This window comes from Melanerpes formicivorus, unplaced genomic scaffold, assembly GCF_026170545.1.
Source record: "Melanerpes formicivorus ecotype bairdi unplaced genomic scaffold, bMelFor1.0.p_v2 SCAF_10, whole genome shotgun sequence".
Classification (NCBI taxonomy): domain Eukaryota; kingdom Metazoa; phylum Chordata; class Aves; order Piciformes; family Picidae; genus Melanerpes; species Melanerpes formicivorus.
Genome location: NW_027142362.1, coordinates 23,500,034 through 23,526,174, shown reverse-complemented (window position 1 = coordinate 23,526,174; position 26,141 = coordinate 23,500,034). Strand labels below are relative to the sequence as shown.

Sequence of the window (26,141 nt, the reverse complement as noted above, 5' to 3'; positions counted from 1 at the left end):
ACCTCAACGTCCCCTGGTGCACCTCCAGGCTGTTGCCTCTCATTTTATCACTAGTTAACTGGGAAAAGACCAACATCCACCTGGCTCCAACCTCCTGTCAGGGAGTTGTAGCAAGCCAGAATGTTTCCTCTCTGCCTCTTCCAGACTGAACCCCCCCAGCTCCCTCAGCTGCTCCTCCCCAGCCCTGTTCCCCAGCCCCTTCACCAGCCTCACTGCCCTCTCTGAGCCTGCTCCAGCACCTCAATGCCCTTCTTGGAGTGTGTAATGGGTTGGGGCAAGACTGCTCATCCCCCCGTGGCCTTGGGCCTAGCCAGACCCATGGCCGGGAGATCTCTCCCCCAGGTACCGGGTGGAGGAGACGAAGGAAAGAGGCAGTGCCAGACCCCACCATGAAACTTATAGTGGTGCAAGGGATGATGGTATGAAATACCTAATTCCCTGTGTCCACCCACTGGGCTGGACTTCTGGACACAGGAAACACCCCTGCAGCAGAGGGCACCCAGCCCAAACTGCAACAGAGTGAAAGGCCCTAACCTGAACCCAGGACTCAAGGCTTGGCCTCACCAGTGCTAAGTACAGAGGCATGTCCACTTTCCTGTTGGTCCATGCCAGGATGCTGGTGGCCTCCTTGGCCCCCTGGGCACACTGCTGGCTCATGTACAGCTGGGTGCTGATCAACACCGTCAGGTAATTTTCTGCCTGGCACCTTCCAGCCACTCCTCCCCAAGCCTGGGCTGTAGCTTGGGGCTGCTGTGACCCAAGGGCATGAAAAGCCACAGGAAATCTCCAGAAGGATCAGGGAATAAGTGTAGGATATTCAGCTCCTCTCAGAGAAGAGATGATTTGATCCTGGTTCATGGGGAACTTGGCAGAGGAAGGAAGGTGCTAAGAACCACCCCCTTGGGCCCCAGAAGGACCCACGAGGCATTGTGATGTTAGACAAGTCCATAAAACCCCAATCAGGGATTTAGCTGTGACTGTAGTCAAGCAGTGGAAGAACACCCTGAGTGTTTGTCCTTTACTGCACCTCTTCAAGTCAAGTGTTTCTCTCTGGGTAAAGGAGGAGGTGTGGCTCCAGGAACCCAGGGCTCTGCAGCAGGGCTGTGCAATTGCTCAGAGCAGGCAGAGCTCACACTCCACAGCAAGATGAGCTGCACCAGAAACCCAAACCACTACAGTGCTGCAGCTGGAGCTGCAGCTGGTGTGTCTGGGACGTGCCTGCCATGGCATGGGATACTTAATGCATGTGTGTTTGGTTTACCTCCTGCTAATCACTCCCTCCAAGTAACAGCTGAAGGTATATGGACTCTCCTTTCAGAGACAGGCACCAGCCCTGGAAGGACTTGGGAGTGAAGGGAAACAATGTTCTGTGCTGCTAAGTGTCATCAGAGGGGCTGGAGAGCCCATCTGCACTGGCAGTGCACGTGGAGGACAGGTCTGTGATGTCTGCTTCATTGGACACTGGGCTGGAACAGGCAGATCCTGGCTGTCCCTGCAGCCAGGCACAGCGGAGAGAGCACCAATGTCACCTTTGGACTTCAGAGCATCTTTGCAGGGAACACAGAGTGGAATTGAGTGGATGGTGCAGAGGGTCCTGCTGTACACACACACACACACAGAGGGTACTTTCCACCCAGCATCTCCTAGGCTCACAAATTAGATCACAGAGAGCTGCTTAAACAGCAACAGAAATGCTAAACTGCCCTGACTGCAGAGCAGGGACAACCTGTCTAAATACAAGTGACAGCTAGGAGACAATCTGGCCTGCACACTTGAGTTAAAGAGGGAGTCAGGCTGCAGGTTTGTAATCATTCCCTTTCTGAAGTGCAAGGTACAAATCCCAGCATGGGCAGGCTGTAGCTACCTGCAAGGTCAGGATGTGGATGGGAGGTGGCCTGCTGAGTTCAAAGCAGACAGGCAGAAGAAAAGCTGCCTCCCCACATTGGCTGTCTTGATAACAGACTGTGGTAAGACCAGGCTGAGGGGTAGAAGAGGGAGAAAGAGCAGATGTAGCTGGTGCAGCCTTCCCAAAAGCTGCAGACCAGCAGCTCCTCCCTGCCTCCATCATTACTGCTCACCTGCCTCTTTTTCGTTCCATCTCACCTGTCTTTGGCTTCTGCTTTGCTTCTCTGTGCTTGAATAGGCTGCAAGCTGCAGCACTGCCCTCGATCCAAAGGAGAGCCCATGGGGACGTTAATCAGGAGCTGCAGGGCTGAGCTGAGGGGCCGGATGTTTTCATAACCAGAGCTCTTGAAAACAGAGAGAGGCTGAGCAGGCTCTGGTTTCCTTGGCAGAGCACTGAAGGGAGAATATGCTAACACTTCCCAAACATCCATACCCTCTTGGGCTTTTTGCCTGGAAAATGGTTTGCTCAGAGCTCCTTACATTTGTCTGGGTTGCTAAAGCAGATCCAGCCAAAAGCTAAAGTCTTGCACTGATTATGACCTTGTTTTAAAGCAGAACATTGCAGCTTCCCTTTGAAACCCCATCACACTTGACTGTTCTCCTGAGCCCAGCTGTCCATGGCTCCAGGGCCCAGGGGAGGCCAGGGACAAGCAGAGTCCCTCAGGGGTCAGTCCTGGGCCCAGGCTTGTTCAACATCTCTGTGGGTGCCATGGACAGTGGTACTGAGTGCACCCTCAGCAGGGTTGCTGCTGACACCAAGCTGTGTGGGGCAGCAGACAGCTGGAGGGAAGGGATCCATCCAGAGGGAGCTAGACAGGCTGGAGAGGTGGGCACAAGCCAACCTCAGGAGGTTCAACAAGACCAAGGGCAGGGTCCTGCAGCTGGGTGGAGGCAAACCCAGGCACAAATCCAGGCTGGGCAGGGACTGGCTGGAAAGCAGCCCTGAGGAGAGAGCCTTGGGGGTGCTGGGGGAGGAGAAGCTCACCAGGAGCTCTCAGTGTGCACTTGCAGCCCAGAAAGCCAAGCAGAGCCTGGGCTGCAGCAGGAGAAGTGTGGCCAGCAGGGCAAGGGAGGTGATTCTCCCCCTCTGCTCAGCTCTGCTGAGACCCCACCTGCAGTACTGCCTCCAGTTCTGGAGCCCCTATGACAAGAGGGATCTGGAGGTGCTGGAAGGTGTCCAGAGCAGGGCCAGGAGGAGGAGCAGAGGGCTGGAGCTGCTCTGCTGTGAGGACAGACTGAAGGAGTTGGGGCTGTTCAGTCTGGAGAAGAGAAGGCTCTGAGGTGACCTCATTGTGGCCTTCCAGGATCTGCAGGGGGCTACAGGAAGGCTGGGGAGGGACTGCTCAGGATCTCAGGCAGTGATAGGACTAGGGGGAATGGAATGAAGCTGGAGGTGGGGAGATTGAGGCTGGAGGGGAGGAGGAAGTTCTTCCCCATGAGAGTGGTGAAGCCCTGGAATGGGTTGTGCAGGGAGGTGGTTGGGGCCCTGTCCCTGGAGGTGTTTAAGGCCAGGCTGGCTGAGGCTCTGGGCAGCCTGATCTAGTGTGGGGTGTCCCTGCCCATGGCAGGGGGGTTGGAACTGGATGATCCTTGTGGTCCCTTCCAACCCTGACTGATTCTATGATACTATGATTCTATGATACTATGGATCTATCAACCATTTCAGTAGAGCAAATCTTTCTGTTCTGGCTTGCCAAGGAAATCTCCCAATTTCTGCTCCAAAACTCTTAAAGAAGTCACTGGGGGTGGGGTGGGGGGGAGGGGAAATCCTTTCAGTTAATGAAGGGGAAAGGAATTTTTCAAGAGCATTTTTCAGGGCTGTAAATGGGTTAGCAAACTGAAAAATGAATTGATTCCCCCATTCTAATTAATTGCATCATTTCCCTGATCTCTCCACACACCAACAGGAGTCTCATTAGTTGCTTCTGGAGAAAATCCTCCTTATGACCAGCACCGGATGAGAGCAAGCACACAGCAGAGCCCTGCTGGGACTAAAGCCTTTTCCTGCATGAAACAGAAGCCAGCAGTAGGAGCCAGTTTGTTTGGGCCAGTGGGTCTGAGATGATTTCTCCTCATCACCTCATTTATGAAATGGCCTTCAGTTTCCAATCCCTTTTTGCTGCTCTGGATGTCACAACACCTGCCTGGGAAGGAGAGCAAAGAAGGCAGGCAGCAGAGGGCTGGGAGGCTGATTAGTTTGGCTCTGTGTAACCCTTGCTGAAATGATGTTCTGCAGCTCACAGCTATGCTCAGTGACCCACAGCAGAGTCCTGTGTTCTTGCTAAGCCAGTGAGGAACTTCATTAGCAGAGAGGAAGAGGGACTCCTCTTTCCCCTTCAGTACACTCATGGAAGCACAGAGGCTTCTCTGGTGCTTATCCCACAGAAGATCAAGTGCTGAGCAGAGTCTAAAGTACTAAGACAAACAACTCCCCCAAGCATCTCTCCTAAACCCCAAAGTACTGTATCATAGTGTCATAGGATGCCAGCTTGGAAAGGACCCCAAGCACCACCTGCTCCAACCTCTCTAGGTGCTAGTGGAGTTGAAATGAGCTGGCCCAGCACCTCTCAAGCTGTCTTAAAACTGACCACTACAATAAATCCAGTACCAGAGCCATCTGCAATCACCTCATGCTCCAACTCCCCACTCTTGCTCACTCTGAGGTCTCTCAAGGTCCCTTACCTTTCAGCAGAGGACAGAGAAGCTGCCTTGGGTTTCTTGAGGGCAACAGCTCTGTGACAACCTGATGAAGGGAGGACTGGGTGGCTCCCAAGCTGCCCATTGGGCTGGAGCTGCTTCTGAACAGGACTGAGGGGCAGTTCAACTTCTGGAGTAGTCAGTTAAAGGCATTGGAACAGGTTGCCCAGGGAGGTGATGGAGTCATCAGCCCTGGAGGTGTTCAAGAAAGGTGGAGCCACGGCACTCTGGGACATGGTTTAAAGGCCATGGTGGGGCTGGGTTGAAGGTTGGACTCAATGACCTTAAAGGTCTCTTCCAACTGAAACTCTTCTGTGATTCTGAGGACTGGAAGGTCTCCACATCCCAAGTGATTCTTTTGTTCTCTTTGCACAGCTCCTAACACAATAGGCTTTTTCCCCCCCCCCTAGTCAGACAAAAACTAAACCCAAACCAACATCAGTGCAGTGCTGTGGGTTTTAAAACCTCCTTTTTCTCACTGCAACAACAGGCTAAATACAGGGGGGAAAAAAGGAAGCTATTTAGAGCCCTGAAGATGCTCATAGCAAAGCTGCTGCTGCTGCTGCTGCTTTGAAGTGGAGTGGGGTATGTAAAATTATGGAAACTAAGCCAATAGCTGCTGCTCCCTTAATAAAGAATTGCAAAGTCAGACTCTGCTCAACTGGAGACAGCACACAAAAGCAGGAGGAGAAAGGCTCATGTGATTTCATAAAAGGAGCTGGCATTCAACAATCATTCTTCTATCAAATAATCAAAATTAGCCTTCTGTTGTTAAAAGTCTGCAGGGGCCCAGGGGAAATTAGCTGTGACTTTCTGTTCATTTCCCTTTCAGCTCTGCCTAAGCCCACTGGCTGCAGTTGAAGAATTCAGGTCACTAAATTACTTTCTGAATTTGCATGTATTTGAAATAATCTCACTTTATGAGGCTGCCTGAGGCCCTGGCCTGCTGTCAGAGTGGCTGCCCCCCGCCACACGGATCCTTCTTTCAGGTCTTCACTTCTGCTTCTTCTGCATCTGACTGACTCACTAAATACCCTGCTTGGCTCATGACCTGCAGGGAAAAGGCTCCCAGCACAAAGTGGTCTTGGCCCCCACTTGTCTGTGAATAGAATAGAATAGAATAGAATAGAATAGAATAGAATAGAATAGAATAGAATAGAATAGAATAGAATAGACCAGGTTGGAAGAGACCTTCAAGATCATCTCATCCAACCCATCAACCAATCCAACACCACCTAAACAACTAACCCATGGCACCAAGCACCCCATCAAGTCTCCTCCTGAACACCTCCAGGGATGGTGACTCCACCACCTCCCCAGGCAGCCCATTCCAATGGGCAATCACTCTCTCCGTGTAAAACTTCCTCCTGACCTCCAGCCTCAACCTCCCCTGGCACAGTCTGAGACTGTGTCCTCTTGTTCTGGTGCTGGCTGCCTGGGAGAAGAGATCATCATCCACCTGTCTACAACCTCCCTTCAGGTAGTTGTAGAGAGCAATGAGGTCACCCCTGAGTCTCCTCTTCTCCAGGCTAAGCAACCCCAGCTCCCTCAGCCTCTCCTCACAGGGCTGTGTTCCAAACCCCTCACCAACTTTGTTGCCCTTCTCTGGACACCTTCCAGCAAGTCAACCTCCTTCCTAAACTGAGGAGCCCAGAACTGGACACAGGACTCCAGGTGTGGCCTAACCACTGCAGTGTACAGGGGCAGAATGACCTCCCTGCTCCTGCTGGCCACACTCTTCCTGATGCAGGCCAGGATGCCCTTGGCCCTCCTGGCTGCCTGGGCACACTGCAGGCTCATGTTCATCCTACCATCAACCAGCACCCCCAGGTCCCTCTCTGCCTGGCTGCTCTCAGCCACTCTGACCCCAGCCTGTAGCTCTGCCTGGGGTTGCTGTGGCCAATGTGCAGCCCCTGGCACTTGGATGTGTTCAATCTCCTGCCCTTGGCCTCTGCCCATCTGTGCAGCCTGTCGAGGTCCCTCTGCAGAGCCTCTCTGCCCTCCAGCAGATCAACTCCTGCCCCCAGCTTGGTGTTGTCAGCAAATTTACTGCTGATGGACTCAATGCCCACATCCAGATCATCAATGAAGATGTTAAAGAGGATGGGGCCCAGCACTGCTCCCTGGGGCACAGCACTGGTGCCTGGCTGCCAGCTGGCTGTGGCACCATTCACCACCACTCTCTGGGCTCAGCATCCAGCCAGTTCCTAACCCAGTGCATTGTGCTCCCATCCCAGCCATGGGCTGACAGCTTGGCCAGCAGTTTGCTGTGGGGGACGGTGGCAAAGGCCTTGCTGAGGGACAGGCAGACCACATCCCCAGCCTGCCCCACATCCACCAGGCAGTCAACTGATCATAGAAGGAGATCAGGTTGGTCAGGCAGGACCTGCCCTTCCTAAATCCATGCTGGCTAGGCCTGAGCCCTTGGCCATCCTCTAAGTGCTGTGTGATTGCACTCAGGATGACTGTTCCATGATCTTGCCTGGCACTGAGGTCAGGCTGACAGGCCTGGAATTCCCTGGCTCATCCAGCCTGCCCTGCTTGTGGATGGGCACCACGTTGGCCAGCTTCCAGTCCTCTGGGACCTCTCCAGTGAGCCAGGACTGCTGAAAAATGATGGAGAGTGGCTTGGCAGCTCATCTACCAGCTCTCTCAGCACCCTAGGATGGATCCCATCCAGTCCCATGGACTTGTGGGGATCCAAGTGGCTGAGCTGTGGGTTACTTGTGTCCTGAGATGGTCTCCCTGGATAATCCAGCTTGCTGCTGTTGTCCTCAGAGGGGCAACACAGCAACTGGTAACTGCAGGCAGAGAAGCTCTGGGTGCACTCAGTAACTGGCAGGTTGCCACAGCTGCTTCTACACCCTGGGGAGCTCTTCTGCACTGGGGTCATACTGGTTGGGAGGTCTCACTGCACCAATCCTTGCCATTGTCTTTAGGGGTCTGTGCATACAGGGAAATTAGCTGGCCTGGAGATTTAAGGACAAGAAAGTGCTCTCTCAGATGTGGGTTAACCCACACCCAGCTGTGCTCACTGGCACGGGAAGGCTCTGCTCAGAGCTGAAGCAGCTCTTGGCAGCAAAGCAAAGCCCAGCTGGATCAGCTCTCTGAGCATCCACAGAGGAGCTTGGTGCCCTCAACAAATCTGCTCCAGAAACAAATTCAGACTGAGTTTTCTGAGAGCCAGGCTGTGTAAATGCATCACAAAGGGGATGTGCAAGAACTGCTCCATGCCAGCTGCCATGCCTGTGCTCTTATGCGGAAGGCAGCACCCCTCACCCCCACCCCCCACATGGCAGGTTCAGTTCTCTCCTGCTCAGGCTGGATCCTTTCAGCTCTGGTGGTAACTTGGACTGCTGGAGCAGGTCCAGCTCAGGCTGGATCCTTTCAGCTCTGGTGGTAACTTGGACTGCTGGAGCAGGTCCAGCTCAGGCTGGATCCTTTCAGCTCTGGTGGTAACTTGGACTGCTGGAGCAGGTCCAGCTCAGGCTGGATCCTTTCAGCTCTGGTGGTAACTTGGACTGCTGGAGCAGGTCCAGAAGATGATCACAGGGCTGGAGAACCTTCCCTACGGGCACAGGCTGAGACAGTTGGGCCTTTCAACCTGGAGAAGGCCCAAGGGAGACCTTAGAACAGCCTTCCAGTACCTGAATGAGGCCTACAAGAAAGCTGGGAAGGGCCTTTTGACAAGGGCTTGTAGTGCTGAGAGGGAAGGCTTGAAGCTGGAAGAGGGCAGACTTAGACTGGATGCCGATACTAGATGATCCTTGAGGTCCTTTCCAACCCTAACAATTCTATGATTCTATAAGAACAAGAGGACACAGTCTCAAGCTGTGCCAGGGGAGGCTTAGGCTGGATGTTAGGAAGAAGTTCTTCATAGAAAAAGTGATTGGCCACTGGAATGTGCTGCCCAGGGAGGTGGTTGGGTCACCATCACTGGAGGTGTTTAGGAGGAGACTGGATGAGGCACTTGGTGCCATGGTTTAGTTGATTAGATGATGTTGGGTGATGGGTTGGACTTGATGATCACTGAGGTCTTTTCCAACCTGGTTAATTCTGTATTCTGTATTCTGAGAAGAAATCCTTTCCAGTGAGGGCAGTGAGACCCTGGCACAGGGTGCCCAGGGAGGTTCCTCTTCACATGGAATCTCCTGGATTCCAGTCTGTGCCCATTGTCCCTTGTCCTGTCACTGTGCACAGCTCAGAAGAGTCTGGCCCCAGCCTCTTGCCCCCCATGTTCCCTTCAGCTCTTGCTGAGCACTGCTCAGATCCCCTCTGGGGCTGCTCTTCTGCAGGCTCCACAGCCCCAAGGCTCTCAGCCTCTCCTCCCCACAGAGATACTCCAGACCCCTCAGCAGCTTTGTGCTCCTCCAGGAGTTCCCTGTCTTGGACTCCAGCTGTGGCTTCACTAGGGCAGGGAAAAGGATGAGAAGAACCTCCCTTGACACACTCTTAGTGCACCCCAGGAGACCACTGGTGTGGACAGACAGTGAATGTACCTGGGGAACCTCATGCCAGTCAAACAAAACTAAACCAAATGGAGCTCCACCTCTTCACCGTGGTGCCCATCATGCAGGGCTCTGTAGAAGCAAAACTGAACACCCCCAGCCCTCTAGAGCAAGCTCCTTGTGAATGGCCATGGATGGGGCTGAGAAGTGGATGGACAGGCTGAGTGCCTGTCATGCCTTGTGCTATCCTGGCTGCTGCAGACTGAAGCCAAAGAGCTGCCCTCTGCTCAAGTGGAGAAGGGCTTGTGTCTGGAGCCAAAACTCCTGGACTCAATGCTCAGTGTCCTGCTGGGAGTGACAGCTGTGACAGGGACACATTCTGGAAGACTCTGGACGTTCTGGCACTCTTTTCCTGTCAGCTGTGTGCTTTGCAGTGGGCTGGCTGCAGATAGCTGTGGACTGCCTACAGGGCAGGGAAAGTCCCCTGTGTCTAGAGGCGTGGTTGAAGAAGCAGATCTTGCTTCATGTCAATTGAAGAGGGGTTGGAAACTGTTTTGAAAGGTGTTGGGGTGGCAAAGTGCTCACTGAGCAAGTGCTTCATTTTGATGCAGCTAGCAAAGAGCTGTGGCTATGGCTCTCTCATGACAAAGCTGGGGGACCATGGAGATTGGGGGCAAATAGACTGTACCCCCTGAAGCTCCACCAAGTCTCTCACTTTGACACTGTCCCCCACAGCAAACTGCTGGCTAAGCTGTCAGCCCGTGGATTGGACCATTACACTCTGTGCTGGGTTAGGAACTGGCTGGAGGGCCGGGCCCAGAGAGTGGTGGTGAATGGTGCCACAGCCAGCTGGCAGCCAGGCACCAGTGGTGTGCCCCAGGGATCAGTGCTGGGCCCTGTGCTCTTTAACATCTTCATTGATGATCTGGATGAGGGGGTCGAGTCAGTCATCAGCAAGTTTGCAGATGACACAAAGTTAGGGGCAGATGTTAGTCAGTTAGAGGGTAGAAAGGCTCTGCAGAGGGACCTTGACCGACTGGACAGATGGGCAGAGGCCAACAGGATGGCATTCAACAAGTCCAAGTGCCAGGGGCTGCACTTTGGCCACAGCAACCCCATGCAGAGCTACAGGCTGGGGTCAGAGTGGCTGAGAGCTGCCAAACAGAGAGGGACCTGGGGGTGCTGATCGACAGCCACCTGAATATGAGCCAACAGTGTGCCCAGGTGCCCAGGAGGGCCAATAGCATCCTGGCCTGCATTAGGAAGAGTGTGGCCAGCAGGAGCAGGGAGGTCATAGTGCCCCTGTACTCTGCATTGGTTAGGCCACACCTTGAGTCCTGTGTCCAGTTCTGGGCTCCTCAGTTTAAGAAGGACATTGAAACACTTGAAGGTGTCCAGAGAAGGGCAACAAGGCAGGGGAGAGGCCTTGAGCACAGCCCTGTGAGGAGAGGCTGAGGGAGCTGGGGTTGTTTAGCCTGGAGAAGGGGAGGCTCAGGGGTGACCTCATTGCCCTCTACAACTACCTGAAAGGTGGTTGTAGCCAGGAAGGGGTTGGACTCTTCTCCCAGGCAACCCACACCAGAACAAGGGGACACAGTCTCAAGCTGTGCCAGGGGAGGTTTAGACTCGAGGTGAGGAGGAAGTTCTTCACCGAGCGAGTCGTTCGTCATTGGGATGTGCTGCCCAGGGAGGTGGTGGAGTCATCGACCCTGGAGGTGTTCAAGGGGAGATTGGACGTGGCACTTGGTGCCATGGTCTAGTCATGGGGTCTGTGTTGATAGGTTGGACTCGATGATCCTCGAGGTCCTTTCCAACCTAAGTGATACTGTGATACTGTGATACTTCAGCTTACTGTGACCCACCTCCCTGTTTGTAGTGCCACTGACTGCTGCCTAGAAGTCCAAGCCTCCTAGAGAACTTGTACCATGCAAGGCAGACATGGGTTGGGATAAACTGATGTGACCAAAGTGATTTCCAGGGTTAAGGACAGGTCTCCAGAGATCTCATCACCACTTGCCACTGGCCCTTTCATGGGGGTGTCTTAGGCTTCATTTTCCTCCTAGAATTGCATGAGAAATGGCATTGCATATTCAGGTGAACAGAGTTGCCAAAGCCAAAGCAATTTGCATTCACTCCTGGCTGGTGAGCTGTTGCTATCTTTCCTTAGGCTGAAGGCAAAATACTCTGAGGCTGGACCTTCACTTCCAAATTCAAGCAACTCAAATATTCAGTCCCTGCTGCAGTCCAAGCTCCTGCCCTGCCTGTCTGTGCCTTGATAGCATCTGTGGGCTGTGATTCACCCAGGCCATTGGAGAGAGCCACATCACACTCCAAATGCCTTCCTTTTTGTCTCTGCTGGCCATAAGATTCAGATTCAGATCTCCATGTGGTAGTGCTGGAGATGGTGGGAAGGCATTTCAAGGCTGAGGAATCCACAGAGGGGTATTTGAACTTGGATTCCTCATCAACAGTTATGTTTGTGGCTGATTCAGGTGACAAGAGAGGACCTAACACAGGAGGAGCTGTGGTGTCTCTTGTCAGCCACTGATACACTCACCTCCACCTCCTTGAAGGGCTGGCCCTTGAAACAAAGCTTTCTTCCAAAGCACACACACACTCCACATGGGCCACAGGAGCTGCTGGCCTTACATCATCTGTGCCTCTAGCAGCAGCCTCACAGAGGAGGCCCACAGACATCTCTCTGGATCCTATGAACCTGCTGGAGCAGGGCCAGAGGAGGCCACAACAATGAAGGCTGGAACCCTTCTCCTGTGAGGCCAGGCTGAGAGACTTGGGGTAGCTCAGGGTGGAGCTCCAGAGAGACCTTCAGGTAGGTCTTTCAGCCCTTAAAGTACTTTCACCAACCCTGGGTGTTTAAAGGTCATTTGGATGTGGTGCTGGGGACTATGGTTTAGGGGTGAACCTCTCAGAGTAGGGTTCTGGCTTGGACTTGGTGATCCTGAGGGTCTGTTCCAACCTGAATGTTTCTGTGATTCTGGGAAAGGAGCCTCCAAGAAAAGTGGGAACAGACTTCTAGCAGGGCCTGTTGTGACAGGACAAGGGCTGATGGTTTGAACTGAAAGAGGGAGATTCAGACTGGAAAGAAGGAAGAAACTGTTTGACACTAAAGGTGGTGAGGCCCTGGCCCAGAGAGGTGGTAGATGCCCCATCCCTGGAACCATTCCAGGTCAGGTTGTTTGAGGCTCTGAGCATCCTGCTTTAGCTGCAGACATCCTTGCTGACTGCAGGGGGGTTGGACTAGATGACCTTGAAAGGGCCCTTCCAACCCAAAGCATGATCTCACCCCCAGAGCTGCTGGCTCATCTCACACCTGCAGCTCTTGGGGACTGCTCACCTGCCTCGCCAAACCTGGCCCTACGGTGTGGATGCAGTGCAACATTTCTGCTGAGCACATGTGGGTTTATTTGTACACAGTTCAGAGCCTGTCATTTATCCACAGGACCTTGCTTGGCACATGCCACAAGGGAGCAGCTCAGAGGCAGGCAAAGGCCGAGCTCCACCTTTGGTAGCATTATTCTCCCTGCAGAAGAGATGAGGAACTGAGGCAGGGAGCAAAGGCGTGACAAGGACACAGGGAAGCTGTGGCAGAGCTTGGCAAGGATCCCAGATCCTCTCATTCACAGTTCACCCAGCCTAACACAGGCCAGCCCTTCCTCTGAGGCAGCAGATCCCAGAGAATTAGTCATGATCCAGACAAGCAGGGCTGCAAACCCAACAAGATTTCAATTGCAGGAGAGTGAGCACGAGCTGCCAAGCAGGCTGCCCAGCCGAAAGGTTTGGGAGCAGCTGTTCTTGGGGCTTCTTTGTGTGGTTTCTACCACCACAATCTCAGAGTCACAGAATGGTAGGGGGTGGAAAGATCATAGAGTCCAACCCCTGCATCCAGAGCAGGGTCACCTAGGACAGGTCACACAGGAACACATCCAGGTGAGTTTGGAATCTCTCCAGAGAAGGAGACTCCACAGCCTCTCTGGGCAGCCCGCTCCAGGGCTCTGCCACCCTCACAGGGACAAAGTTTTCCTTTCTGGTCCTGTGGCACCTCCTCTGCTCCAGCTTGCCCCCAGTGCCCCTTGTGCTGTCCTTGGACATCCCTGAGCAGAGCCTGGCTCCATCCTCCTGACACTGCCCTGCACATCTTTATCCCCAGCAATGTGGGCACCCCCCAGGCTCTTCTGCTCCAAGCTCAAGAGCCCCCAGCTCCCTCACAGGGAGATGTCCCACTGCCTGCAGCAGCTTCATGGCTCTGCACCAGATCTTTCAAGCAGTTTCCTGAGGTCCTTCTGGAACTCAGGGGCCTGGAACTGGACACACTATTCCAGATGCAGCTTCACCAGGTCAGGCTACAGGGGGAGGAGAACTTCTCTTGACCTAACCACAGCCCTTCTAATTCACCCCAGGATGTAACCTGCATGGCCACAAGGGCACATTGCTGGCTCATGGTTATCCTGTTGTGCACCATGACCTCCATGTCCCTTTCCCCCTACACTGCTCTCCAACAGGTCAGTCCCCAGCCTCCACTGCTCCGTGGCATTGCCCTTCCCCAGATGCAAGGCCTGGATGGCCACTCCTAGTGCACTGATGTAGTATAGCTACAGCCTGGGGGTGTGCTGTCTTAGCTTCTCTTGGGGTTTTTAGCATCTGCAGTGCCTGGAGGGAGCACAAAGCACTTTTAATCCTGGCTTAAGTGGGATTCTGGTATCAAAGTGTATGCAACTGGAATGCAAACTACCCCTGGCAAAAAAATCCCTGGCCAAAAAAAAGAGGGAAAAATTACTTCCTCTGGCTTTAATTCTGCTTTCAGCTCTCAGCAGTGACCCTAATAGGGATGGTAAGTGACCTTGTGACAGATAGTTATGGTGTTTGTTACAGCACAGTGAGCAATGGCAAATAATTGTGTGTGTCCACCCCCCCAGTATTTTCTGGAGGCACATGGGAACTGTGCCTCGCCAGCATTCCCCACCCCTACTGTATTTCCTTTCAGTGAGCACTGGAGTGGTTGTGCTTTGTAAGTGCAAATACTTGTGAACACCTAATTTGAAGCTTCACTGCTCACTGCAAGGCACTTTCAAGCCAGTCAGGAGCAGAGTGATGTGCCTTATGTAAGCGATGCATCACCCAGTGGGACAAGTCACAACTGCTTGTCAGCCCAAGAGCTGCTCCCTGGAGAAAGGATCCACTCATTGCAGCACAGCAGCAGCAGGGAGCTCATCCTGCCCTGGGCTCAGCACTGCTTAGGCCACAGCTTGAGTCCTGTGTCCAGCTCTGGGCCCCTCAGTTTAGGAAAGATGTTGAGATGCTGGAAGGTGTCCAGAGGAGGGCAAGGAGGCTGGGGAGGGGTCTGGAGCACAGCCCTGGGAGGAGAGGCTGAGGGAGCTGGGCTTGCTTAGCCTGCAGAAGAGGAGGCTCAGGGGAGACCTTCTTGCTCTCTGCAGCTCCCTGCAGGGAGGTTGGAGGCAGCTGGGGGTTGGTCTCTTGTGCCAGGCAGGCAAGCAGCCCCAGAAGAAGAGGACACAGTCTGCAGCTGTGCCAGGGGAGGTTGAGGCTGGAGATGAAGAGAAAGTTCTTCACTGAGAGAGTCGTTCATCATTGGGCTGTGCTGCCCAGGGAGGTGGTGGAGTCCCTATCCCTGCAGGTGTTTAGGAAGAGCCTGGATGTGGCCCTTGGTGCCAGGGTTGAGTTGATCAGATGGTGCTGGGTGATAGTTTGGACTGGATGATCTGGAAGGTCTTTTCCAACCTGGTTCATTCTATTCTGTATTCTATTCAAGTACTAGAAACAGTTTTGTAGCTTTGGCCAAGCACAAGAAAAGGAGGAAGATCTAAGCAGTGATAACATGATCACTCATCAGTGATCAGCCTCATTTCCTTGAGTCTTACTCTTCAGGCCCTCAGCCTGTGTGTGGTATTCTGCAGGGTTTCTTCACAGGCTGAAGTTACTCAGAGAATCAGAGAATCACAGAACTGCCAGGGTTGGAAGGGACCTCAAGGGTCAGCCAGTTCCACACCCCCTGCCACGGGCAGGGACACCTCATACTAGGTCAGGTTGCTCACAGCCACATCCAGCCTGGCTGCAAACACCTCCAGGCAGGAGGCTTCCACCACCTCCCTGGGCAACCTGTGCCAGGCTCTCACCACCCTCCTGGAGAGCAGAGGGAAGCAGGGACACAGGTCTTCGTAGGATCCCAATCTTAGTCAATTCATGGAGCCTAAGCCCTTCCAGTCTTTAAAGAGCTCTGCAAGTGCAGAACACCTGGGAACCTTCTTCCCTGGCCCTGCTTGGCCCAGGCAGGATGCCAATGTCAATGCCCATTGACAGCAGTGGCTGGAAGGATACATGGATGTGCTCTGTGCTGAGGGATCAATGCAGCTAACAGCTCCCCAGAGGGCTGTGCCCTCCGAGCTGCTGCACTGCCCAGCAAGCAGCAGGAAGTGATGGGGGCACACAGATCCCTTCTGCCCAGCCACAGGCTTCCAGACTGCATTTGCTCTGCCAGGTGAATGCCTGATCACACCTGTAGCCAACCAGCAGTGCTCCTGTTGCTCCAAGGCATGAGGCCTGGTGTTTCCATCCTGTCTCCCTGCTACCTAGACAAGCTTAGGCCATGCTTCCCAAATCCTCCATGGAGCAGGCAGTCTTTAAACATCTGCACAGCTTCTGTGCCTGGATGGATGGAGGTTGTTCTCTCTGCTCTCTGGATTCCTCACTGCACAAGGGGAGCCTCCATTTCTGGAGCTACTCAAAACCTGCCTGGAGCTGTTCCTGTGTGACCCTTTAGGGGAACTTGCCCTGGCAGGGGGGTTGGACTCGATGACCTTCAGAGGTCCCCTCCAACCCCTACCATCCTGAGATTCTGTGTAACACTGGGTAGGTCTTATCCTGGTTGGTGCCAGGAGAGTGACAGAAGCTCTGAATCATGCCACTTCCTCACTGAGGCACAAGCTGCCCAAGGACACCTTGTCAGCTGAGAAGGGAGTAAGTGAACGCACTGCTGTCTTGGAAAGAGGCTTTCTGATGGCATGAGGGAACTGTGACTCACCAGCATGCATAACCTGCTTTGTGCTTCCTCTCCATGAGCACTGGAGTGCTTGTGGTTTGGCAAGTGCAAACACTTCCATCTTGTGCACAGATCCTGAGCAGAACCTAACAGGAACCAAACCCATGGTCCTGCTTCTGTTCATACCTGGCTTCGGTGCTCCAGAACAGCCCCTCAGCTTCCAGAGGGTCTCAGCAGGATGCAGTCCCCTGCTGTGACACAGCCACTGCCCTGCTCTGTCTGGGTGGGGCATGTTTCAGGGGAAGAAATGCCTGATGCATGAAAGACAGGGACTGCCATGGGAAATTCCAGTAGGGTGTCCCTAACTCCCTTAGGCTCTTCTGGGAAGCTCCAGCCAAAGAGTACTGGGCACAGGGGGGTTGTAAAGTGCCATGAAGATGTCATTTTGCACTAGTGGAGGATGCAAGGTTGAGAGAAGAGGCAGCTCTCAAGCCTGATTGCCAGGGAATCAAGAGCAGCACCAGGATTTCAGTGCACAGCTCTGAAGGTCTCTGCCTTTTGTATGGCACCAGGGCTGGTGCTGGCTCAGGTCAGCAGAAGGACAAAAGCACAGGGCAGGGGGAGGGCAATGCCAGAGCTCTGCACCAAAGAGCCTGCTATTTTAGTTGTTGTCACCTTCTGACCTCCTGCTGACATTTTGCAGCTGTCTGTGGAAGGGAATATGTCCTAGGGGAAGAAGCATGTGAGGTTCTTTCTGCTGCTTCAGAGGTTTCCATTCATTTTAGTTAGGTGTGCAGTGGCAGAGCACAAGCTGAGCAGCACAGCACACCCTGCCCAGCTGTACTCACAGTCACAGAGAATCACAGAACTGTCAGGGTTGGAAGGGACCACAAGGATCATCTAGTTCCAACCCCCCTGCCATGGGCAGGGACACCTCACACCACAGCAGGTTGCTCACAGCCACCTCCAGCCTGGCTGCAAACACCTCCAGGCAGGAGGCTTCCACCACCTCCCTGGGCAGCCTGGGCCAGGCTCTCACCACCCTCCTGGGGAACAACTTCTTCCTCACAGTCAATCTCAATCTCCCCATTTCTAGTTGTGCTCCATCCTCCCCAGTCCTATCCCTCCCTGACACCCTCAAAAGTCCCTCCCCAGCATTCTTGCAGCCCCCTGCAGATCCTGCAAGGCCACAATTAGGTCTTCTCAGAGCCTGCTCTTCTCCAGACTGATCAGCCCTAACTCCCTCAGTCTGTGCTCAGAGCAGAGCAGCTCCAGCCCCCTGCTCATCCTCCTGGCCCTGCTCTGGACACACTCCAGCACGTGAGAGCAGCAGGCTGGGAGGCTGAGCAGCACTGAGCATCTAGAGCTGAAGCATCTGAGATAGAGGCAAGCTGGGCCAGCCCTGGCTGTGCCTGGCATTACCATTTCTTAGTGGTTCCTGTGGTCTGATTTAAATAACCCAAGGGATGAGACTGTTGCCACTTACAGCAGGGCCTCATTAGCTCAGGCTCTGCCAAACTCAACATATTTAGCTCATAACCTTTTCTTCAGGGGTCACCCTTCCTGATTTGCAGCAGGTAATGAGATGCACAGAATACAATGTTCCTGGCTTGAAAAGCCCAGGAGGCACTTCACCCCTTGCTGGGATGCCAGCTCATTCCCTACCCCCTGCACCCCATTATCCTCCTTGCCTGCTGCATTGTACTCAGACCTGCCCTGACCTTCTTGAGCCTGCAAAATGAAATTGCAGAGATGGAGAATAAGAAGCTACAGAAGGTAGAGACTGGGATCCTCAGCTCTGCAAAGAACTCTTGCATGACCTTGCATAAGTCACTTAATCTCTCTGTGTTAAATGCCTCTGGTTGTGACCAAGGAATGTTACTGTCCTGGTCTTCCCTAGCAGGGACAAGGATGTTTGAGCACAGGTTATGTCTCCCATGGGACAGGAGAGCATCCTGGGATGGGTTGCTATGAGCTGTAACAAATGGGTATCCAGACCCTAGAATCACAGAATGCTTTGGGTTGGAAGGGACCTTTGATGGTCATCTAGTCCAACCCCTCTGCAGTCAGCATGGACATCTGCACCTAGACCACAGGCTCACAGGATGTTAGGGGTTGAAAGGCACTTCTGAAGACCATCAAGTCCAACCCCCCCTTGCCAGAGCAGGAGCACAGAATCCAGCACAGGTCACACAGGAACACAGCCAGATGGGGCTGGAAAGGCTCCAGAGAACTCCACAACCTCTCTGGGCAGCCTGCTCCAGGGCTCTGGGACCTCACAGTGCAGAAGTTCCTCCTCCTGTTGAGCTGGAACCTCCTTTGCTGGAGTTTATATCCATTGCCCCTTGGCCTATCCCAGGGTGTTCAGAGCCCTGCCTCACCCAACCTGGAATGGTTCCAGGGAAGGGGCATCCACCACCTCTCTGGGCAGCCTGTGCCAGGGTCTCACCACCCTCACTGTACAAAACGTCTTCCTGCTGTCTAGTCTGCATCTCCCTCTTTTGGTTTAATGCCATCACCTCCTCACATCCACAGACTGCAGCAGGTGTGATGCATGTGGTTGTGTTCACTTTGGGCTGTGAGAGGTCAGCTTTTGAGGGCCTCACCTACAGAGCTTGGGTCTTCATAAAGACCTGCTGGAAATGAAGGGAAGCAGGAGCCAGCAGGAACATGTATGTGAGAGAGAGAGGATGTGGCTTCAGCTGAGCGTGGAGTCAGGCGAGGAGAGGCCGGCTGCGAGCTCACAGCTCCAGTAAAGGATCAAGCCCGGGGATGGGCTTGCCAGGGCAGCAGAGAAAGGGAAGGAGACCTCAGGACCCTCTACTTACCAATTCTGTCCAGCCTGTCAAGAGCCACAGTTTCGAAAGCTCTCCTCATCATGGGGTACTCTTCCAGCACCTCGTTGAAGTTGTCCACGGAGAGGGAGTAGAGGCGGCAGTAGGTATCGGCTCTGACGCTGGCTGTGCGCCGCCCGCGGGTCAGCAGGCAGATCTCTGCAACGAGAGAGAGCCTGAGAGCAAGGGGACAGACAACGAGAGAGAGCCTGAGAGCAAGGGGACAGGCAGCAGGGCTCAGCAGGCAGATCTCTGCAACGAGAGAGAGCCTGAGAGCAAGGGGACAGACAACGAGAGAGAGCCTGAGAGCAAGGGGACAGGCAGCAGGGCTCAGCAGGCAGATCTCTGCAACGAGAGAGAGCCTGAGAGCAAGGGGACAGACAACGAGAGAGAGCCTGAGAGCAAGGGGACAGGCAGCAGGGCTCAGCAGGCAGATCTCTGCAACGAGAGAGAGCCTGAGAGCAAGGGGACAGACACCCGGGCTCAGCAGGCAGATCTCTGCAACGAGAGAGAGCCTGAGAGCAAGGGGACAGACAACGAGAGAGAGCCTGAGAGCAAGGGGACAGGCAGCAGGGCTCAGCAGGCAGATCTCTGCAACGAGAGAGAGCCTGAGAGCAAGGGGACAGACAACGAGAGAGAGCCTGAGAGCAAGGGGACAGACACCCGGGCTCAGCAGGCAGATCTCTGCAACGAGAGAGAGCCTGAGAGCAAGGGGACAGACAACGAGAGAGAGCCTGAGAGCAAGGGGACAGGCAGCAGGGCTCAGCAGGCAGATCTCTGCAACGAGAGAGAGCCTGAGAGCAAGGGGACAGGCAGCAGGGCTCAGCAGGCAGATCTCTGCAACGAGAGAGAGCCTGAGAGCAAGGGGACAGGCAGCAGGGCTCAGCAGGCAGATCTCTGCAACGAGAGAGAGCCTGAGAGCAAGGGGACAGGCAGCAGGGCTCAGCAGGCAGATCTCTGCAACGAGAGAGAGCCTGAGAGCAAGGGGACAGACAACGAGAGAGAGCCTGAGAGCAAGGGGACAGGCAGCAGGGCTCAGCAGGCAGATCTCTGCAACGAGAGAGAGCCTGAGAGCAAGGGGACAGACAACGAGAGAGAGCCTGAGAGCAAGGGGACAGGCAGCAGGGCTCAGCAGGCAGATCTCTGCAACGAGAGAGAGCCTGAGAGCAAGGGGACAGACACCCGGGCTCAGCAGGCAGATCTCTGCAACGAGAGAGAGCCTGAGAGCAAGGGGACAGACAACGAGAGAGAGCCTGAGAGCAAGGGGACAGGCAGCAGGGCTCAGCAGGCAGATCTCTGCAACGAGAGAGAGCCTGAGAGCAAGGGGACAGACAACGAGAGAGAGCCTGAGAGCAAGGGGACAGACACCCGGGCTCAGCAGGCAGATCTCTGCAACGAGAGAGAGCCTGAGAGCAAGGGGACAGACAACGAGAGAGAGCCTGAGAGCAAGGGGACCGACAGCAGGGCTCAGCAGGCAGATCTCTGCAACGAGAGAGAGCCTGAGAGCAAGGGGACAGACAACGAGAGAGAGCCTGAGAGCAAGGGGACAGGCAGCAGGGCTCAGCAGGCAGATCTCTGCAACGAGAGAGAGCCTGAGAGCAAGGGGACAGACACCCGGGCTCAGCAGGCAGATCTCTGCAACGAGAGAGAGCCTGAGAGCAAGGGGACAGACAACGAGAGAGAGCCTGAGAGCAAGGGGACAGGCAGCAGGGCTCAGCAGGCAGATCTCTGCAACGAGAGAGAGCCTGAGAGCGAGGGGACAGACACCCGGGCTCAGCAGGCAGATCTCTGCAACGAGAGCCTGGGAAGATGGGGACAGAGCACTGGAGCAGGCTGCCCACACAGCTTGTGGAATCTCCTTCTCTGGAGACATTCCAACCCCACCTGGACACTGTGCTCCTGGGCAAGCTGCTGGGGGTGCCCTGCTTTAGCAGGGGGGTTGGACTGGGTGAGCTCTGGAGGTCCATTCCAGCCCTGACCACGCTGAGGTTCTGAGATCCCCCCTGTGATGCAAGACCTGGCACTGCCACTCACAGGCAGCCCTGCAGGCCACCCAGTCTGCTCTCTAGCTGGACTCTGCCTCCCTCCCACTGCACACAGGCAGCACTCTGCTCATGCAGCAACATTAGGAGACACCAGGGGGGCTTGGTGGTGGCAGCTGCTCCCCACAACTGCACCTCGGGGCTTCTGCTGATCTAATTAGCCAGGCAAGTTGTGCTAGGGTGGATTATCACAGACATCATTTGTGCATTCAGACTGGAGGAGCTGTCTTTCTGCAGCTCCTCACGGGCTCTGGGAGCAGAAGGTCAAGCTGTGCTCTCATCAAAGCTAATTCTCTCTCTAGCCCTGCAGCAAAGGCTCTGTGCTGACCTGTGGCTCTGGTGCCTGGCAGTCCTCTTGATCCCTGCACCCAGAGCATTTGTCTTTTCAAAGCTGTCAGAGCTTTCTGTAGCCATGCCACGAGCTTACACACTGTCAGGGACTCAGCTCATGGCACCTGCTAACCTTTGGTGTATTTGCACTGCAGTCCTTGCCTCCTAGGAGGTTGCTCAGCTGGTTACAGAGCACGAGGCTCTTGGCTCTGTGGTGAATGCCTGGCGTGGGAAGAGCTACTCCCTGAACACTTAGGAGAGAATCATAGAATCACAGAATTGGTTTGGTTGGAAAAGGCCTCCAAGAGCACCAGGTCCTACCACTGACCAAACACCACCATGGCCACACAGTTCTTGAGCACCTCCAGGGATGAGGACTCTACCACCTCCCTGGGCAGCCTCTGCCAGTCCCTGACTACCCTTGCAGCAAAGAAATGTTTCCCCATCTCCAGCCTAATCCTGCCACAATTTCAGGCCATTTCCTCTCATTCTATCACCTGAGACTAGGGAGAAGAGACCCACTCCCTCCTCCCCCCTGAGCCCTGCTTTTCCACTGCTTACACACAGGGTCTGGGCAGGTAGGACAGACCAAACAGCATGACTTAAAGACTGGCAGCACTCTGGTCTGGGCTGTGTTTGGTGTCAGACCACCAGCACCACTCTCAGGATTCATGTGGCTCCCCCCCTGGTACAGCAGTACTATGAGATTCTAGATGTGGCTGCTTCCTAAGGAAGTGGTGCTTCTGAGCCCATGCCATGAGTGTGAGGAGCTGTGTGGGGTACCAAATTTGACACACCAAATGCCATGGGGGAGTTGAATCCAATCTGTCAGAGTCAGCTCCTATTTCACATCCCAGCAAGCTGACCCAGCTTGCTGCAGACACATTGAATCATAGCATCAGAGTTTGGGTTGGAAAGGACCTCCAAAGGTCCAACCCCCCCCCTGCAGTCAGCAGAGACATCCTCCACTAGTTCAGGTTTCCCAGAGCCTTGTCAAGCCTGACCTTGAATATCTCCAGGGATGGGGCCTCAACCACCTCCCTGGGCAACCTGTTGCAGTGCTCCAGCAGCCTCCTGGTGCAGAGTTTGTTCCTCACATCCAATCCCAATCTGCTCTGCTCTAGTTTCAAACCATTGCCCCGTGTCCTGTCACTGCAGGTCCATGCAAACAGTCTCTCTGCAGCCTTCTGGCAGGCCTCCTTCCATGAAGGAGCAGGCAGGCTGCTCCACAGGAGCTAAGAGTCCAAGAAGAGTGTAGGAAATGTGTGATTGGAGGGAGGAAAAGCTGTTCTCCTTCTGCTCCCTCTCAGGAGGTCATTAGCTGTGGTGCTTGCACTGAAACAGGCACCAACCAGAGAGCTGCCTGTCCTGGGCTGGCAGTGAGGTCTCTGAAGGCTGTGGTAGGAGGAGTGTCCCTGTGCTACTCCTAAGAGCAATACCCTAGATCTTCTCTTAATGCTCTTTCCTGAGCTGATGCTAGTTGCACTGTGCCAGAGCTCTGCTGCTGCCTGCTGACCTGCAGGACAGTTTGCTGAGCCACAGGCTTGGGGAGATGCTGGACTGTGTTTTAGCCTCTGTGTGCCTCAGGATGAGGCAGCACTTGAAGTGGGCTTGGGGAATTGGGAACACTCCACTTCCAGGTTCTCAGCTTCACAGATCTGTCACTTTGCTTGGGGCAAAAATGAAATGAGCCTACAAGAACCAAGCTTCTCCTCTCTGTTTTGTTGTTATCTATTACCTAGCCTCCTGCACTGCCCAAGAGCCTCTTCCCATTGCACCATTTACTGTATGGGAAGGTGCAAGACAGGTGAGATGAAGAGAGGAGGGTGGAGGAGGAGCTGCAGCAGGAGAAGCATAGCCAGCAGGTTGAGGGAGGTGATTCTCCCCATCTACTCTGCTTTGGGGAGACCACACCTGGAGTACTGCATCCAGTTCTGGAGCCTCTGTGCCAGGAAGGATCTGGAGGTGCTGGAAGGTGTCCAGAGCAGGGCCAGGAGGAGGAGCAGAGGGCTGGAGCTGCTCTGCTGTGAGGACAGACTGAGGGAGTTGGGGCTGTTCAGGCTGGAGGGGAGAAGGCTCCCAGGAGACCTAATTGTGGCCTTCCAAGTATCTGCAGGGGGCTCCAAGCAAGCTGGGGGGGGACTTTTGAGGGTGTCAGGCAGTGATAGGACTGGGGGGGATGGAGCAAAACTAGGACTGGGGAGATTGAGATTGGATGTGAGGAAGAAGTTGTTCCCTAGGAGGGTGGTGAGAGACTGGCACAGGTTGCCCAGGGAGGTGGTGGATAACCCTGGCCTGGAGGTGTTCAAGGCCACTCTGGATGAGGCCTTGAGCAACCTGCTGTAGTGTGAGGTGTCCCTGCCCATAGCAGGGGGTTGGAGCTGGCTGAGCCTTGAGGTCCTTTCCAAGCCTGAGAACTCTATGGTTCTCTGAGATGTTTGGAGCACCCTCAGTTCCAGAGGCTGGCATCCCTGCACGGCCGGGAGAAGAGCAGGGAGCACCTGAGCGGTCAGGGTGGGCACTGCTGTGTGGGGGTGACAGGCCAGCACATACCTCCAAAGTAGGAGCCATCTGCCAGCTTGGTCTCCTTGTTGCCTTTGGTGAGGACACTCACCACCCCATGCTGGATGAAGTACATCTTCTTGCCAATGGTGCCCTCCCGGATGATGTAGTCCCCTGGCTGGAAGACCTCGAACCGCAGCTTGGTCAGCATGGAGGTCACAAAGTTGGGATCTGCGTTGGCAAAGAGGGGCATGGAGGCCACCAGCTTCCTGCAGTTGAAGTTTATAATTTCCTGGCCATGGTGTGATGCAGGAGAGAGACAGAGAGAGGAGGAGTGGGGAGAACAGGTGGGGCAGGGGGCAGGAAAGACACAGAGTTACGTTCAGTCGACATCGAATCACCTCTGAAGATTCCCCCCTTGGCCTGGCCGTTAATAACTGAGGGAAAACCAACCCCCAAATGCTGGTCCCTTGGCCTGGCTGCCCCAGTGCAGGCTGGGCTGGGCCCTGGAAGCTCAGAGCATGCACAAGTGCAAGCTGAAGCTGACAGCTTGCCCCCATGCTTCACTCCTTTCACTCCTACACTGTGAGCAAGGCCCAATCCCCCCTCAGCCTCCCCAGCACAGGGCTCCCCTCTCCCTGCAGCAAAGCTTGGGCTAGGAGGGGGGCACAGCACTGGGGAGATGTGGGATGAAAAAGCCCAGGGCTCCTCTCTGGGAAGAGTTCTGACTCCCCTTGGCAGCCCTACCTCCTCTGATGCCCTTGCTTGTCAATGAGATATAAAACAGCACAAATGTGCCAAGGCACTCGGAGAAAGGATTAGGCTGGGCAGATGGGGACAGTGGCAAGCAAGAGGGGGGAGAGGTGCCCACCACCCACTGGGGCATGTGCTGGGTCAGCCACCTCAGATGAAGGAAACCCAGTTCAGCTGTTCAGCTGTCATCCAGGAGACGTGGTCTGTGCCTCCCCCCGCGGTGTGGTGTCACTCAGAGGGTGTGACAGCACTTCCCCCTGCACAGGAGCTGCTCTGTGCCGTGTCAGCTCAGCCTCGGAACGTGGCAGCAAGTGACACTGAGTTAATCACCTCCCCAGCCAAGCTGGGAAGGAGCATCTGGATGACTGGAGCAGCAGAAGGGGGGCTGGGGAAGCATCTCCCTCCTCCTCACTGGGGGTCTTTTCAGGGTTGCCCTTTAAAGACTTTGGCAGCATTGGTTTTAAAATCTGGCTGCTGGATCCTCAGCTCTTCTCTCTCCTGTGCAGGTTCACTGCAGGGGAGATGAGCAAGACAGAAGGACTTCTGGTGCTCATGGGCAGCACACTGGAGGCCTGTCCTAGGGAGAACCTGCATCCCTGGGCTCCAGTTAGAGAAGGCAGGTTTCTGTTAAGACTCCTTTGAAGCACAGGAGCTTCCTTGGACTCTATGTGATGTTACAGCTGATGGATGGAGCACAGATGCCAGCAGCACATCACACAGAGGAGACAGAGCACATGGGGGGCACAAGGTGGGAGCTTACTGAGACCTCCTACCAGGTGTGTTTGTGTGGGGAGGGAGAGGGTCTTGCACAAGTGTGAGGTAACAGCAAGGTGTGGTCTCCTGCAGAGGCTCCTGGGTAAAGGAGATGACATTGCCAGACATTGCCACGGCCTCAGAAGGTGCCAGGATGCATCTAGTCACAAGCTGAGTGGCAGGGCCAGCATATTGCAGCCTCCATGGTCACACATCGCTTGCGCTGCAGCAGCTAGCAGACCTGAGTGCTGGGTTTCTCCTTCCATGGCAAAGGCAAGGCAATACCAGACATGCACCAATGGCTAGGGCAGCTGATCCCTCTGAATGAAACTGGCTCCAACAGAGCCATAGCCAAGCTCTGGGCCATGTTCTTCTGGTCTGTGTCTCCATCAGAGCCACAGTCAAGCTCTGGACCATGTTCTTCTGGTCTGTGTCTCCATCAGAGCCATAGCCAAGCTCTGAACCATGTTCTTCTGGTCTGTGTCTCCATCAGAGCCATAGCCAAGCTCTGAACCATGTTCTTCTGGTCTGTGTCTCCATCAGAGCCACAGTCAAGCTCTGGACCATGTTCTTCTGGTCTGTGTCTCCATCAGAGCCATAGCCAAGCTCTGGACCATGTTCTTCTGGTCTGTGTCTCCATCAGAGCCACAGTCAAGCTCTGGACCATGTTCTTCTGGTCTGTGTCTCCATCAGAGCCATAGCCAAGCTCTGGACCACGTTCTTCTGGTCTGTGTCTCCATCAGAGCCACAGTCAAGCTCTGAACCATGTTCTTCTGGTCTGTGTCTCCATCAGAGCCACAGTCAAGCTCTGGGCCATGTTCTTCTGGTCTGTGTCTCCATCAGAGCCATAGCCAAGCTCTGG

General features: G+C 54.6%; 1 protein-coding gene across 1 annotated transcript in view; it reads right to left on the bottom strand.

Moving 5' to 3' along the window:
* The window catches only part of HCN4 (hyperpolarization activated cyclic nucleotide gated potassium channel 4), a 153,450-nt gene that overhangs the window by 7,138 nt on the left and 120,171 nt on the right, over positions 1 to 26,141 (bottom strand). Inside the window, exons 6-7 of the mRNA XM_068144282.1 lie at positions 23,825 to 24,065; positions 18,894 to 19,058 (exon numbers count right to left, since the gene is read on the bottom strand). Coding sequence (XP_068000383.1) covers positions 18,894 to 19,058; positions 23,825 to 24,065 — 406 coding nt within the window. The remainder of the gene's footprint in view (positions 1 to 18,893; positions 19,059 to 23,824; positions 24,066 to 26,141) is intronic.